Raw genomic sequence first — 16371 nt, 5'->3', positions numbered from 1 at the left:
GTCCCTACACTGATTCCACTGTCACGCTCTCTCCCATAGCCCCATGTCAGTCCCCACAATGATCCCACTGTCCGCTCTCTCCCACAGGCCCATGTCGGTCCCCACACTGATCCCACTGCCTTGCTCTCTGTCCACAGCCCCATATTGGTTCCCACACTGATCCCACTGCCCTGCTCTCTCCCCAAGGCCCCGAGTCGGTCCCCACACTGATCCCTACTTACAAATAAAAAGTTTACAGGTACACTACAGTATGCCATATAGCTTTACTAAGTATATAATGTGGTGTTTGCACAACGTCCACATCGCATAATGTCCAATTTCATAGAACTCATTGTGGACGTTAAGTGGCGCATACCTGTAATTAAATTAATTAAAAGTGGAATGGGGTAGTAACAGCCATAATATCTGCTGGTTTAGAATATCTGCCAGTGCAGCCCCGAGCCTGTGGATTATCAGAGTTGGAGTATATTTTAGAGGAGTGTTTTTTCCTCCTCTCAGATCCGTTGGAAGTACATGATTGTGGACGAGGGTCACCGGATGAAGAACCATCACTGTAAACTGACACAGGTCCTGAACACCCATTACGTGGCTCCACGCCGCCTCCTGCTGACCGGCACTCCCCTGCAGAACAAGCTGCCCGAGCTGTGGGCGCTCCTCAACTTCCTGCTGCCCACCATTTTCAAAAGCTGCAACACATTTGAACAGTGGTTCAATGCCCCGTTCGCCATGACGGGGGAGAAGGTGGGTCATGGGGGGTGGGGGGGGGTGTGGGAGGGGAGCGCAGGAAGGGGTGTTGTGTGGGAGACAGTCTCAGAGTTAGCATCCCTCAAAGGTGTTCTCCTATCTGGACCTGGTTGATTCAGATTTTCATTTCATTTGCATCTGCTTCTGGTCGTCACACTTTAAGAAGGATGTGTGGTTTTAACACAGCCGCAGCATAATGGGAAATTTTTGCTGAGTAAAAAGATCGGAACGGAATTGAGTGAGTCATTCCCATTCCAAAATTTTTCCTGTGGCAGCCCTAGACAATTTTGCAGGTTGCCTGCAGTCTAAACTGAACTGCAGGCAGCCTGCCACATTAGGTTAATGAATAGCCCACGTAGTTACAAGTCTCGCCTCTTTACTTACCGCACTTCCGGTATTCAATGTAAAATCACGTTAAGGACCAGATATTTCGAGTCTTGGTCGCTCGTGTGTGAACGGCTACACTGGAAGGTTGGAAAACCATAATTTCTAAGTTTTAAAAAAAATAGAATATCACAGCAAAGTACAGGCCTTTCGGCCCTTGATATCGTGCCAACTTGTATAGTCCTCCAAAAAGCCTTCCCTGCCTCTTTCTTTCATCCACATGCCTTTCTCAGAATCCCTAATGTTCATCCTCCACCATCCTTGCAATGCATTCCAGGCACCCACTGCTCTCAGTGTTTGCTGTTCCCATCCTGGGGAAAAGCTGCTGCTGTCTACTTGACCTAAGCCTCTCAGATTCTTGTCAACCTCTATCGGGTCTCCTCTCATCCTTTTTGCTCCAAAGAGAAAAGTCCCAGCTCTGCTAACCTTGCTTCATAAGACTTATTTCCCAGTCCAGGCCATATCCTGATAAATCCCCTCTGGACCCTCTCCACAGCTTGCGCATCTTCCCATAATGGTCTCCACAGAGATTTGTAGAGTTCCAACATGACCTCTCAACTCCTGAACTCAATTCCTTGAATAATGGGCCTTCTTAACTATCCTATCAACCTGCCCTACAACCTTGAGGGATCTATGGATTTGGATCCCAAGGACCTCTCTCAGAAGGGATTTGCTAAAAGTTCCAGGGATGAGGGATTTCAAAATCAGCATTAGAATGGGGAGCTGGGGTTGTTCCCCTTGAAGCAAAGAAGGTTGAGGGGAGATCTGATGAAGGTGGGAAAGGCCATGGCTAAGAGAGGGGGAAACAGAGGAAAGAAGCCGCTCCCTGATTGGATGGTTCAAGTGCCAATTCTGGGCAACAGATTTGAGGAAAACTTTTATTCAGACAGTATTGATGATTGAGAACTTGTGGGGATAGTGGAAGCAACAGACGGTGGTTGAGGAAGGGAATCAGACACCTTAGACGTAGAATGTGTTGCTGTACTGTTGATGAGGAGAGCAGCTCCTGTCCCAGCACCTGAACTTTGTTTTCCCCCCCCCCCTTAATCCTTTAACGGCTGGACAGAGAGGGGAAACTTGCTGTTTAAGGATTTCTAAACATGGATACAATATCCGAACGTTTGTTCCCCTTCCTCTGGATGCAGGTAGTCCTTTCCTGGTTTAGCTTTTGGAGCAGAGTTCACTTCTCCACTGTCGGCTGGTGTCTGAGTCATCGCTCCTTGGCTCAGTAGATGAGATTCTGAAATCCAAGCAACATTGCTGTGGCTTCATGCCCCTTTCTGGGCGCACTTGAACATAACTTTCAGTTTCAGAGAGAGTGCTGCACTCTTGGAGAGAAAGGCCAGAATTTCCCTCTCATGTGGACAGGCAAAGTCTGTCCCTGTCTCCAGCGTACAAACCAATATTGATCCTTCAATCAAACGTCCCCCTGTCCGAACAGATTATTGGTCTTATGCACTGATTACATTTCAAAAGCATGACATTGGCTGAAAGGTGCATTGAAGCATTCTGTTGGAAATGCACCAAATGTTTTTGAATGAGGCAGGTGTATTTAAAAAATAGTGCTCCTTCTCTGAATGCACTCTGCTTGATTGATCGAGCAGGGACAGTGGGAAAGAAAACGCTGTCACCATTTCTGGCTGGAGCTCTTTGTCAAGACTTAACAAGGAGTTCAGGCCCCAAACGTTCTTTCCCTCCCGCTGATGCTGTTCCTTAAGCAGATTGTTTTTGCTCCGTCCTGCCGTCTCCTCTGCGTCCCTTTTCGAATGCGAGTTGGGCTTCCTTCACTGTGTCAAAGGTCTCTCTGTCTGTCGATACAACGCAGGTGGATCTGAACGAAGAGGAGACCATTCTGATCATCCGACGATTGCACAAGGTCCTCCGCCCCTTCCTTTTGCGTCGATTGAAGAAGGAAGTGGAGGCACAGCTTCCTGAGAAGGTAACGAGCTCTTCTGCAGTGCTGGAGCAGTGGGTTGGAAGGACTGATGAGATTGTGCTTCTTGGTGCCTTGGTGAGAGGGAAGGGAGAGTGGACTCGTGTTCCTGTAGTGACTGCTGGATGCAAACCACACAAACAATGGCGAGGACACATGCAGCTGCCTTCAGTACAAAATCTGTCCACATTTTATTTATCAGCATCAACCAACCTTCTTCCCAGAAGTCTTCCCCACCACCCCCACCTTTAATTCGCTCTAGACCAGCAAGTGACCATGATGCACAGTTTCTCTCCTCCCTCCAAGACCCACGCATGCGTGTGAACCACTACTCTTCCTGCTCCGCCCATTCCGGCCCCCGCATTTCCCGAGCATCGCCATGGACGCGTCACCCACGGCGACCAGCCCTACTCGCGCAAGAATTGGGCCACGACAAAACATCCATCAGTGTTTCTTTTACTTGTTAATTTTTCGAGATGTGAGCATCATTGACAAGTCCAGCATTTACTGCCCATCCGTTTGCCCTCGGCTCTGTCCATCACAATGGCGTGGATCTCCCAGTGGCCTCCCATTTCAATTCTTCATCCCATTCCCTTGCTGATACATCTGTCCATGGCCTCATGCACTGCCATTCTGAGACCACCTGTAAATTGGAGGAACAACACCTCATCTTCCGTCTGTGGGTACCTTTCAACCAGATAGCATTACTATTGACTTCTGCTGCTTTCATTAAACCACCACCCACCCCCCCCCCTCCCAATCAACACCTTTTGTTGGTCTGGATTCCTCCCCCATGGTTTGAATTCTGAGACTTTCTGCTTCTATCTTTTCTGATTTAACCTTGAAGAAGGGCTCAGGCCCTTCGGCAACGTATCTTTGTCTCCTATAGACCAGCTGAGTTCCTCCAGCAGTTCGGTGTGTTTACTACAATCACAGCATCTGCAGCCTATCATGTTTCGCCCTTGAATTGACCACTAGTTGGTCTGGAGTCACATACAGGCTGGACTAAATAAGGCTGACAGATTTTTTTGAAGATGGGCTTCTATAATAATCTGGTAATCATTATGAATGAAGGTGCAGGAGGAACTCAGCCAGTCTTGCAGCAGCCATAGGAGGTAAAGATATATCACCGACGTTTTGAGCCTGAGCCCTTCTTCAAATAACCCTCATACCTTAAAGCCCAAAATGTCAGGTTTATATCTTTACCTCCGATGGATGCTTGTGAGACAAGGGGTTTAATTTTTTTAAATATATAATTTAAACATACAGCACCGTACAGGATATTTCAGCCCACGAGTTCACGCTGCCCAACTGACACCCCATTAACCTACGCCCCCGGGGAAACCCATGCAGACATGGGAAGAAAGAACAAACTCCAGTCTCAATCGCTGGCACTATAAAGGCGTTGCGCAAACCGCTACGCTAACTGTGCTTCCCTAAATTTCTCCAGCATTTCTGTGTTCTTGCGACAATTACAGCGTCTGAAATCTTTCGTGTTTGACATCATTACTAATGATCACGTCTTTTCAAATTCTAGATCATTAACTGGACTGTAATTCCCCAGCAGGACTGAATAAATTTAAATTAAATGTACAGAACGGTAACAGGCCTTCCAGCCCATGAGCCCATACCAATTAACCTATAACCACAGTAAATTTTTTGGAGGGTGGGTGGTAACCAGAGCACCTGGAGGAAACCCACGCAGGACACAGGGAGAACATGCAAACTCTGTACAGACAGCACTGGATTCAGACCCAGATTGCTGGTGTGGTAATGGTGTCATGCTAACCTCCACTAACCATGATGCAGGGTTTCAACCCAAAACAATGACAATTCTTCCCGCCCTCCCTGCCCCACCTGCTGAGTTCCTCCAGCAGAGGATTTAGTTTTGTTTGCTGACTGGGCCAGTTTACCTCCCATGCGAGAGCAGCCGGTGGAAACCAAGTGGCCGCTGGGAGAACTTGCAGTCTCCACAAAGGTACCAGGTTGCTGAGGCAGTGAGGTGACTGCAAGACTGGGCCTCACCTGCCCTCTCCCAGAGGATGTGTCCCATGAGAAAACCAAGGGGGCAGAGTGGTCCAGGAGAGAGCTGGTTGGGGCTGGGCCACCATCTGAGCTTTGCGGAAGACCAATATGTGATCCCACCTGATCATGGGCTGATCTCTGATGAGTCAGAATACCAGCCCATACTGAGATAAACTCTCGTGTTTGCAGGGTGTGGTGACATTGCTTGCATTGTATGTTGATATCCCAGTAATGAGTGAAGGAACTCGTACAGACAGAAAGATCCGGTTAGTTTCATTTAATTTATTTTTTTTAATTCATTTAGACATACAGCGGAGCAACAGGCCCTTCCGGCCCACAAGCCAATGCCACCCAAATACCCCAATTAATCTACAAACCTCATACATTTTGGAGGAAACCCATGCAGACACGGGGAGTATGTACAAACTCCTTACAGTCAGAGCGGGTTTCGAACCTGGGTCGCTGGCGCTGTGTAACAGGGTTGCCGGGAGGTCAGGAAAGGTCCCTTGTTCTTTAAGTGCAACTAGATCATTTCCTGTTGGCTGAGAGGGTAGACTGGCCCTTGCAGCTCGCGAAAGCATGCACTTCAGCCCTGCTGCTTAGGGATTGGAATAGAACATGATGGGCAGAAGACTCTGTTTCCATGCTCCATGATTCTGTATTCATGCATTTTCTTACTCCCAGTGTGATGGCATGCTGGTACCATGTGTGCGTACACTTGATTTCAAACATCAAATATCAGAGCACAGTCCAGGCCCTTCAGTCCACAGCATTAAATTTTAGACATATAGACACTTTCTGCCCAATAACACCCAATTGACCTGCAACCCCCAATACATTTCCAATGGTGGGAGGAATCCCATGCAGACACGGAGAGAATGTACAAGAAATCCCTTACTAATCACAGAGCACCTATGGCATACGGATTACTTGAGTGGAAAGAAAAAGTTTGTAAATAAGTGTGAATAGAAATAGAATGAGGTGGAGGATTAACACGTGGCTGAAGGGGTGGAGTAAGGGGCAGGGTTTTAAGTTTCTGGATAACTGGGACCTTTTTTGGGGAAGATGTGACCTGTACAGTAAGGACGGGTTACACTTAAATCCCAGGGGGACCAGAATCCTGGCAGAGGTATTTGCTAGGGCTACTCAGGATCCTTTAAACTAGAATGGTTGGGGGAGGGAACAAAATAGTACAGAGCAGTAAGGAGAAGGTTAGAATGCAAACAATGAAAGTTTGTAGTAAGTATTTGAATATGGATGGGCAGGTGATAGAGAAGGGAAATGCTCTGGAAGAAGATGAAGGGCAATTGTCAGGAAAAGTAAATAATGTTGTTCTTAAAGATGAGGGAAAACAGGGATTAAAAAATGGGAAATCCCTGAAATTCATATATTTTAATGCCAGGAGTATTGTAAAAAAGGTGGATGAGCTGAAGGTGTGGATTGATACTTGGAAGTATGATGTGGTAGCGATTAGTGAGACATGGTTGCAGGAGGGATGTGATTGGCAACTGAATATCCCTGGGTTTCGTTGTTTTAGGTGTGATAGAGTCGGAGGGGCAAGAGGAGGTGGGGTTGCATTGCTTGTCAGGGAAAATATTACAGCGGTGCCTAGGAAGGATAGATTAGAGGGCACATCCACGGAGGCTATTTGAGTGGAACTGAGGAGTAGGAAAGGAGAGGTTACACTTGTAGGGGTGTATTATAGACCACCCGGAGGGGACCGAGACCTAGAGGAGCAAATCTGTAGGGAGATAGTAGATATTTGTAATTATGGGAGATTTTAATTTTCCACATATAGATTGGGAAACACATTCTGTGAAAGGAATGGATGGGTTAGAGTTTGTGAAATGTGTGCAAGATAGTTTTTTACAACAATATGTAGAGGTGCCGACCAGAGAAGGAGCAGCGTTAGATCTACTGTTGGCAAATGGGATGGGTCAAGTGACGGAGGTTAGTGTTGGCGAGCACTTCGGGTCCAGTGATCATAATGCCATCAGCTTCAATGTCATTATGGAAAGAGAGAAATCAGGGCCAAGGATTGAGGTTTTTGATTGGGGAAAAGCTAGATTTGAGGAGATGCGAAAGGACTTGCAGGGTGTGCATTGGGACAATTTGTTTTATGGGCAGGATGTAGTAGAGAGATGGAAGTCTTTTAAAGATCAGATTTTGAGAGTGCAAAAGCTTTATGTTCCTGTTAGGTTAAAAGGAGGGGCAAAAGGTTTGAGAGAGCCGTGGTTTTCAAGGAATATTGGAAACTTGGTTCAAAGAAAAAGGGAGGCGTACATTAGATATAAGAAGCATGGAGTTAAGGAGATGTTTGAAAGATACATTGAATGTAAGAGGAATCTTAAGAGAGGAATTAGGAAAGCTAAAAGAAGGTACGAGAAAACTATGGCAAGCAGAGTGAAAACTAATCCAAAAGAGTTCTACAAATATGTTAATGGTAAGAGGAAAGCTAGAGACAAAATTGGTCCCTTAGAAAATCAGAGTGGAAAACTGTGTGTGGAACCTAGAGAAATGGGGGAGATATTGAACAGTTTCTTTTCTTCGGTATTCACTAAGGAGAAGGATATTGGGAGATGTGGGATAAAAAAAGCAAATTGGGTAAATATGGGGAATATAGAGATTACAAAAGGTGTAGTTTTAAGGCTTTTGAAGAATATAAAGGTGGATAAGTCTCCGGGACCAGACAGGATCTTCCCCAGGACATTGAGAGAAGTGAAGGAGGAAATAGCAGAGGCTCTGGCGGTAATTTTTCAAATGTCATTAGATATGGGGATAGTGCCGGAGGATTGGCGCATTGCGCATGTGGTTCCGTTATTTAAAAAGGGTTCAAGGAGTGTAAGGTAAAACATCATGAGATGGGAATGTGTAAGGAGTTACCCTGTACAGGGCTGTAACAAGATGTGAATGCATCCTTGTACTTACAAGATAAGAGAGACATTGATGGATTGAGAGGCAGGAAGCTAGCAGGGAAAGGATAGCAACAGTTTTAGTCATTGGACAAGTAATGATATGATGATGTTCTAAGCACGTATCCAAGGGTATAAAAAATCACCATTTTGCTGATAACGGCAGAATGCATTCTCCGACTAACATGGTTAGTTGCAAATGTTACAATCCGGTAATAAAGAACAAAGAACCCTGATTTCGACTCAGTCTGGTGTTTGTCTCACTCATTCATGAACAAAGCAGACCTAACAGTGCCGGAGGATTGGCGCATTGCGCATGTGGTTCCGTTATTTAAAAAGGGTTCAAGGAGGAAGCCTGGCAACTATCGGCCTGTAAGTTTGACGTCTGTGGTAGGTAAATTAATGGAGAAAATTCTTAGAGATAGTACTTATAAACATCTGGATAGACAGGGTCTGATCAGGAGCACTCAACATGGATTTGTGGGAGGAAGGTCATGTTTGACCAATCTGATTGAATTTTTTGAAGAGGTGACTAGGAATGTGGATGAGGGTAGCGCAGTGGATGTTGTCTATATGGACTTCAGTAAGGCCTTCGATAAGGTACCACATGGAAGGTTAGTTAGGAAGGTGCAGTCTTTAGGTATAAATTTTGAGATAGTCAAATGGATTGAACATTGGCTGAAAGGGAGAGGCCAGAGAGTGGTAGTGGATAATTGTCTGTCAGGTTGGAGGCCGGTGACCAGTGGTGTGCCTCAAGGATCTGTATTGGGCCCATTGTTGTTCGTTATATATATTAATGATCTAGATGATGGGGTGGTGAATTGGATTAGTAAATATGCAGACGATACTAAGATAGGTGGAATAGTGGATAATGAAGAAGGTTTTCAAGGATTGCAGAGGGATTTGGGCTGCTTAGAAAAGTGGGCTGAAAAATGGCAGATGGAATTTAATGCTGATAAGTGTGAGGTGCTTCATTTTGGTAAGAAGAATCAGAATAGGACATACGTAGTAAATGGGAGAGCATTGAGAAATACAGAAGAGCAGAAAGATTTAGGAGTGACGGTACATCGTTCCCTGAAGATAGAAACTCACGTGAATAGGGTGGTGAAGAAGGCTTTTAGTATGCTGGCCTTTATCAATCATTGCATGGAATATAGGAGTTGGGAGGTGATGTTGAGATTGTATAAGACGTTGGTGCGGCCTAATTTGGGGTTCTGTGTGCAGTTCTGGTCGCCTAATTATAGGAAGGATATAAACAGAGTGGAGAGAGTGCAGAGAAGGTTTACCAGAATGTTGCCTGGGTTTAAGCATCTGGAGTATGGGGAGAGATTGGACAGATTGGGTCTTTATTCTTTGGAGCGTAGAAGGTTGAGAGGGGATTTGATAGAAGTATTTAAGATTATGAAAGGGATAGACAGAATGGATGTGGATAGACTATTTCCGTTAAGAGGAGGAAAATTTAAAACAAGAGGACATGAGTTAAGAATTAGGGGCAGAGGTTTAGAGGTAACATGAGGGGGAACTTCTTTACTCAGAGAGTGGTAGCTGTGTGGAATGATCTTCCGGGAGAAATAGTGGCGGCGGAGTCAATTGTATTATTTAAGAAAAGGTTGGACAGGTATATGGATGAGAAGAAGTTGGAGGGTTATGGGCATTGTGCAGGGAGGTGGGATTAGAAAGGGGTGTTTGGTTCGGTGCGGACTAGAAGGGCCTAATGGCCTGTTTCCGTGCTGTAATTGTTATGTTATGTTATAAACCTTCTCTGCCTCACACCTGGAACACTACTTTTCTTGAATCCACATGTCTAAGACTCTTTTAAATGTTCCTGTAGTTTCCACCATCATCCCCAGCACCCACTACTCCTTTTAAAAAGAACCTCTCCCTGGCATCTCAGTGAAACTTTCCTCCTGTCACCTTGTACAGATGTGCTCCGGTGTTTGCTACTCTTGCCCCAGGGAAAAGCTTTCCCTGGAGAGGTGAAAGGCAAGGTAGTCATTGGAATGGTGGTAGGTGAGCAAGTACTGGGGTGGGGGATACTACAGCACCCGTTGAAGTGTGGCTTTGTTCCCTTGCAGGTGGAGTACGTCATTAAATGCGACATGTCAGCCTTGCAGAGGGTGCTGTACCGTCACATGCAGGCCAAGGGAGTACTGCTGACCGACGGTTCGGAGAAGGACAAGAAGGTTTGGAAACAATCCTGTTGTCTGCTGACACTGACCCCCTCCCCAGGGTTCAGTGACTGGTAGTTATTCATTGTTTTTACTCTTTTGTGTGATAACATTCGTTCGCCTCCCAGCGTGGCCTCCTTGTGTGTCTCGGCTGTGTCTGGCAAACTCTCATTTGTCCTGAGTCACCTCCATCGGGAGAGGGTTAGCCCTGGCTCTCTGTGGCTTTGGTCGGCATGTGACGTGTGACATTCTCTTACATTGGGGCATTCGGTTGATTTCTCCCACGACTGAGGGAGTCTGTTTTTAGAGAAACAGCACGGTAACAGGCCCTCTTCCCCTCTTCCGCCTCCCCCCCCCTCCCGCCGAGCCCATGCTGCCCAAATACCCAAGTTAAACCGTAGCAGCAGGAGGAATCCTACGCAGGCGCAGGGAGAATGTACAGACTCCTAACAGCGTGGGATGCGAACCCGGGTTGCTGGAGTTGTAATAGCTTTGTGCTAATCGCTTCACTAACCGTGCCAGTTAATAAGGGTCAGATATTTATGGGAGAGGGTGGTTAACAGTTTTAAATCGACCGTGTGACTAGGAAGGTCAAAGTCATGAACCAACCATAACGACAGGGAGAACTTTGATTTTTGAAAGGTTTAGATCGGGTGGATGCGGGTAAGATGTTTCCCTTGGTGTATGAATCGAGGACAAGGGATCATAGTCTGAAAATTAGAGGCTATTCATAAAAAACAGAGATTAGGAAGAACTTCTTTAGCCAGAGGGTCGTGGATCTGTGGAACTCACTGCCGCATACAGCATTGGAAGTGAGATCACTGGGAGTATTTAAATAAGAAATAGACAAGTACCTCATTAGTGAGGGCATCAAGGGATATGAGGAAAAGGCCGGAAATTGGAACTAATGTAGAGTAGCTTAGTGCAGATTTATGGAACAGATCCGATGGGCCTAGTGGGCTGCTTCTGTTCCTTTATCTTGTGATTTTGTGATTTGACAGCATTAATGAGGTACATTGGGGCAGCTGAATGAATTGTTAGTTAAAGTTTATGAAGGCTTAACCCTTTGGACTCTGGCCATTTTTAACTTTTCATAATATATACTGGATTTGTGGGTAAACCACATTACAAACTGGTGGTCGTGTATAAAACCAGCCCCAGAAAACGGACACAGAGTTTATGTGCTTATTGAAGTCCAAAGGGTTAAAGGAAAAGGGGAAGGAAAATGCCAGGGAGATCGAGGGAGGGATAACAGAAGGGAAGGTGGCCCGGTGTGGTGTGAGAATTTGATAGGCTGGAGAAGGTCATAAAGGAAAGGTGGGAGATGAGGCCATTGTGGGGGGAGGTTTTGAAAAGAAAATAATAATTTAAAATCAGGGCATGTGTTATTTGGGAAAGTCACAAACACAGAGGTAAACCAACTGAGACAAGCAAAGAGGGTGAAGGAAATTAGAAAAAGGCAGGAGGAGTGAGGAGACGGTGAGTAGAGAGGACAAACTAGATGAGCTGAATGTGGCATTTCCCTCTGTTGACGAAATCGTTTCCATGTGGGGTCTGGTCATGGTGAAGGTTAAGTGCTCTTACAGTTTGCAAATTTACAACAATTCATGACAGGTGGAGGTTTAATTCTGGGCTCTAAGCAGATAGAGAGCATGGCCTCAATGAGGAGTACCTTCCCTTGGACTTGTTTTGTGTCACACACCTACATGGGAATGTCACCAGGACTGGAAGGCTTGAATTATAAGGGGAGACCTGTCAGATTATGACGTTTCCACCCCCCCCCCCACCCCACTCCAGGAGTGTAGAAGGCTGATAGGTGTATAGTTTATGTCAAATAATGAGAGCATGGACAAGGTGAGTGCCCACAATGGTTTCCCCAGGGTGGGTAGTTTTAAAGCTGGAGGGGGAAAGATCCTGAGGTTGGGAAGCTTTTCATACAGCGGATGTTGGGGCTGTCAGAGGAAGTGTGAGAGCCAGGGGGAGTTACAATGTCTAAATCTCCTTTGGACGTGCACATGGATTGGAATGGTTTGGAGGGATATGGGGTCAGCTTGGGTGTGCATGGTCAAGTTGGGCCTGTTTCTGTGCTGTATTGCTCTCTGATGAAACCCTTTCTCGCGAGGCCGCCTTCCAGCACTTAACCGTGAACTCTTTGCCAATGTTTCCGCAGGGAAAAGGTGGCACCAAGACCTTGATGAACACCATAATGCAGCTGAGGAAGATCTGCAACCATCCTTACATGTTCCAGCACATCGAGGTAGGCCGCTCTATCAGGTTCCGTGACAGTGGGGGCATGAACCTAGGTTACACGCAGCTTCTTTACCAAAAAGGGCCATCAGTGATTCAATGGTTAGAATGTCCAGCAATGATGTACAATCCACTGGATTTGGAATGTGGAAGATCTCCAGTGTGATTGGCAATTTAAATCAAAATCATGTATCAGTTGGTGGAAATTGCCATGCGTGATTGGTTGAAGGTGATGTTGGTTGCATAGTTAAATGGATTCTGGGGCTTTTCAACTTGATCTTCCACTTGATTTCTTGACACTCAATCTTTTTTGACTAGGAATCTTTCTCGGAGCACTTGGGATTCACAGGGGGCATTGTACAAGGGTAAGTCAGACCAGTCTTTGCATTCCTGACTACCTGGAATGAGTTGAGTGAATGTAATGACTCGGTCACCCGTTGAATGGAACTGTTTCCCCTTCAAGTTTTGCACCATGAACTTGTGCTGAATTTCAACTGCTGAGCCCGTAAGTTCGGGTTTTGTGAGTTTGGTGACGTGTTAGCAGTTTCTAGTTAAAGGCTGATTCGAATTGTGAAGATGCTGCGCTGCCCTGATTGGAAGGCTTGTGGTCCCTGTGGCTCTTAGAGCAAAAATCTCATCCATAGAAGACAAGCTTCTGCTCTGATTTGAGAGCTGCTGTTACTTGACTGATTAGTGTTTCAAACAGCAGAGGGGTTTCACTCAACATATTCTGCTGGAGGAACACAGCATGAAAGTAGGATTAGTAGGAGGTAAAAAAAAAGGACTGGTCAAAGTGTCCAGCCAAACATCTTTATCAAGACTGGGAAATGTTAGTACAGGAACCAGAATGAGGACAGGGTAGAAACAGGTGTCGGTGAACCTGTAAGAGATGTTTAAGAGCCAGGAACTGGAGATACCTTACTGTATTGTAAGGCTGGAGGGAGCAAGGATCCTTTTATTGTCACATGATACATTAAAAATGTAACCGACATGACCTGATTTAGCTTTTGTCTGCCATAAGGCGGTCATAGAGTCACTATTAGTATTCAAGTCAAGATTTAAAATTTTTAAATTAGACATACAGCACCGTAACATTTTGGACCATGAGCCCGTACCATCCAATTTTCACGAACGGTGGGAAGAAACCAGAGCCCCCCCCCCCTGGGAAAACCCATGCAGACATGGGGAGAACATAACAAACAGCGCAGGATTCGAACCCCGTTCCCAATCTCTGGTGCTATAAAAATGTTGCGCTCGCTGCTGCGCCAACCGTCCTGAATGGACAAGTGCAACCCGGTGAAACAGCTTTTTCTGGTCTTCGGTGCAATTGGAATATTGCTCAATGCCCCAAACAATAGGAGATCAGGAAATAAAGGAGTCCCTGAATGTCCGTGGATTCGCCTCCAGCACCCCCGAAGCTGCATAGCAGTTCAAACCATCGGTAACCTGATCCAAATCTCCGACATGATCAAGAAACCTTTCAGCGCCCGAGGTCCTTCGCAAGCCCCTCCCGCCCTCAGCGCCCTCTTGAATCCCAGTTCTAGTACCAGGTTCCCATGAGCCCGTCCCAACACCCCGTGCGGATTCCCCAACCGCAAGTTGCCCGCAGCCTGTGAATTCCAAAGGGAAGCAGCTTGAATGCACTGATGAAAATTTTCTAACCAAGATGTTGTTCAACAAGGAGAAACAAATAGTAAAAGCAAGTTTTAAAAAACTGGGTGCTGAAAATCCAAATGCTGGGAACACTCAGCAGGTTAGTGGAAAACAAGGCAGCAAGTGCATCAAATCTAAGATCCTTAATCAGGGCGTTTGATAGAGGACTATCAGACTTCCCTCCCCACAGAGGATGCTCTACTTGCAGAGTGTTTCCTATATGTTCTGTTTGTATTTGGGAAGCCCTGTTTATTTGTTTGGAGGGTCAATGTGGTCATGTGTGGCAGCCTGGTATTGAGCAAGGGTCTTGTTGTTCACTGACAGAGCAGACCTATACCGAGCTTCAGGCAAGTTCGAACTGCTGGACAGGATTCTCCCCAAGCTGCGGGCAACCAATCACAGGGTGCTCCTCTTCTGCCAGATGACCTCGCTGATGACCATCATGGAAGACTACTTTGCCTACCGCAGCTTCAAGTATCTCCGACTGGATGGTGAGCAGTTTTTCCATCCTGACCAATTTCCCCACCTGCTAGCGAGCAGGGAGAAACCATCTATCCCTCCCTCACTCTCCCCCTCATCCAAGTGGCAGATAAGGGGATCAACACCTGATAGGACCATTCTCCCCTCCAGAATCAGTCTTACACTGCAGAACAGGCCTTTCAGCCCATCTGGTCTGTGCTGGCCAAGTTGGCAATCTGGGCACCTTCCATTTGCCTGCATTTGGTCCGTACCCTTCTCAGCCATTCCTATCCATATACAGTAAAAGTTCTAAACCTTGGACTGCTCAGGGATTGGGTCAATTTGAATTTTCCAGATTCTCAGACAGTACGTCTAAAACTCAAATTTAAGGAGAATAAAGAAGAGATGAACGAATAAATTTTTATATTTTATTAACGAAACATCTTTTCACATAAAATGCAAAGTACAAAAAGAATTTTCATTAATTTCTCTGACTTCTGTTCGTCTGTGGCGCTCATGCACACACATAAAAACCCCGCTAAATTCTAAAAGTTTGAGCGTTTTCGAGAAATCCGGATTCTCGGCTGGTCCGGATTTCTGGCACCTGGAATTTTGGACTTTCTTTGTATCTGTCCAATCTTTTGTACGATGTAACTGTGCCAACATCTACAGCTTCCTCCAACAGCTCATTCCAGACACGGACCACCCTCCAAGTGAAAAGGAAGCCCCTCTGCCCTCTCACCATAAACCTAAGACCTCTAGTTCTGGAATCATCCACGCCAGGGAAAAGACTGTGGGTATTCACTGTCTCTGTGATTTTATAAATCCCTCTCTCCTTCACTGCAGGGAATAAAGACCCACATCTCAATCCCTCACATCCCAGAAACATGCTAGGGAATCTCCTCCCTCTAACTTGATGATGCCCTTCCTGTAGTTGGGCAACCGGAACAGTGGTATAAGTTGTTCCCTGGGAGATTTGGTCAGTTTGAAATCATCCTCCTGCATTCCAGACAAAGTCCCTTTTCCTCCCAAATCTTGGAGCTCCTGACCATGCTTCACTGGCTTATGGTGGATGTAAAGGGCTGGGGCCAGAATTGATTCCCCTCTGCACCATTCTGTCCGACAGCAGCACCACTGGATCAGTTCCTCTGAGCTGACAGAGTAGATTGAGCCTTGATGTGACAGCTCACATGAAAGAATGTACCATAGCCCTGCAGCATCAGGATTGGTATAGATGGTGACAGAATGGCTAGCATGAATATAATGGGCTGAAGAGCCTGTTTCTCTGTGATTCTATATGCTAGCTTTATGTCTTCATACTCTCAGTGTGATGGTGTGCTTGTATCATGGGCGCATACACTTACATTAGAACATAGTATATTACAGCACAGTACAGGCCCTTCAGCTCATGATATTGTGCTAGCCTATATACACCTGATCAATAACAATCTGAATCTTCCCTTAGGAAGGGAGCTGAGGCATTCCTGACACCTTGTTTCAGTTCCAGGGCTCGACAGGGTGGGTTCTGTTCTCTCTGCCCCCAAAGGGAGGGGGAGGGGGAGGGGAGGGAAATCATGGAATATTTGGATTATACCGAGCTGACTTGCACAGGTCAACACACGGGAGATTGCAGGTGTTGGAAACTGGAGCAAATCACAACCTGCTGGAGATACCCAGCTGGTCGATCAGCATCTGTGGGGGAAGAATAACGGTCAACCTTTCAGGTCTTGAGTCTTGATGGAGGGCTCCAACTCGAAACATTGACCGTTCTTTCCCTCCCACTGTTGCTGCTCGTACCGCTGAGTTCATGGACAAGAGATACTGGGTTCCACAGGGGATGGGGGGA

The 16371-nt window shown here is 46.2% G+C and overlaps 1 protein-coding gene across 12 annotated transcripts in view; it reads left to right on the top strand.

Moving 5' to 3' along the window:
• The window catches only part of smarca4a (SWI/SNF related BAF chromatin remodeling complex subunit ATPase 4a), a 131412-nt gene that overhangs the window by 68147 nt on the left and 46894 nt on the right, over positions 1-16371 (top strand). For all 12 annotated transcript variants that reach the window (XR_011354268.1, XM_069927237.1, XM_069927246.1 and 9 more), the window contains 6 exons: positions 499-741; positions 2954-3067; positions 10074-10181; positions 12337-12423; positions 12732-12778; positions 14391-14557. Coding sequence is in view for 11 of the 12 variants with exons in the window: in XM_069927237.1 (XP_069783338.1) it covers positions 499-741; positions 2954-3067; positions 10074-10181; positions 12337-12423; positions 12732-12778; positions 14391-14557 (766 nt within the window). In the remaining variant the exon portion in view is untranslated. The remainder of the gene's footprint in view (positions 1-498; positions 742-2953; positions 3068-10073; positions 10182-12336; positions 12424-12731; positions 12779-14390; positions 14558-16371) is intronic.

Source organism: Narcine bancroftii, chromosome 3, assembly GCF_036971445.1.
Source record: "Narcine bancroftii isolate sNarBan1 chromosome 3, sNarBan1.hap1, whole genome shotgun sequence".
Lineage (NCBI taxonomy): Eukaryota > Metazoa > Chordata > Chondrichthyes > Torpediniformes > Narcinidae > Narcine > Narcine bancroftii.
Note: the sequence above shows the minus strand (reverse complement) of the source record. Positions and strands in the feature narration are given on the sequence as shown.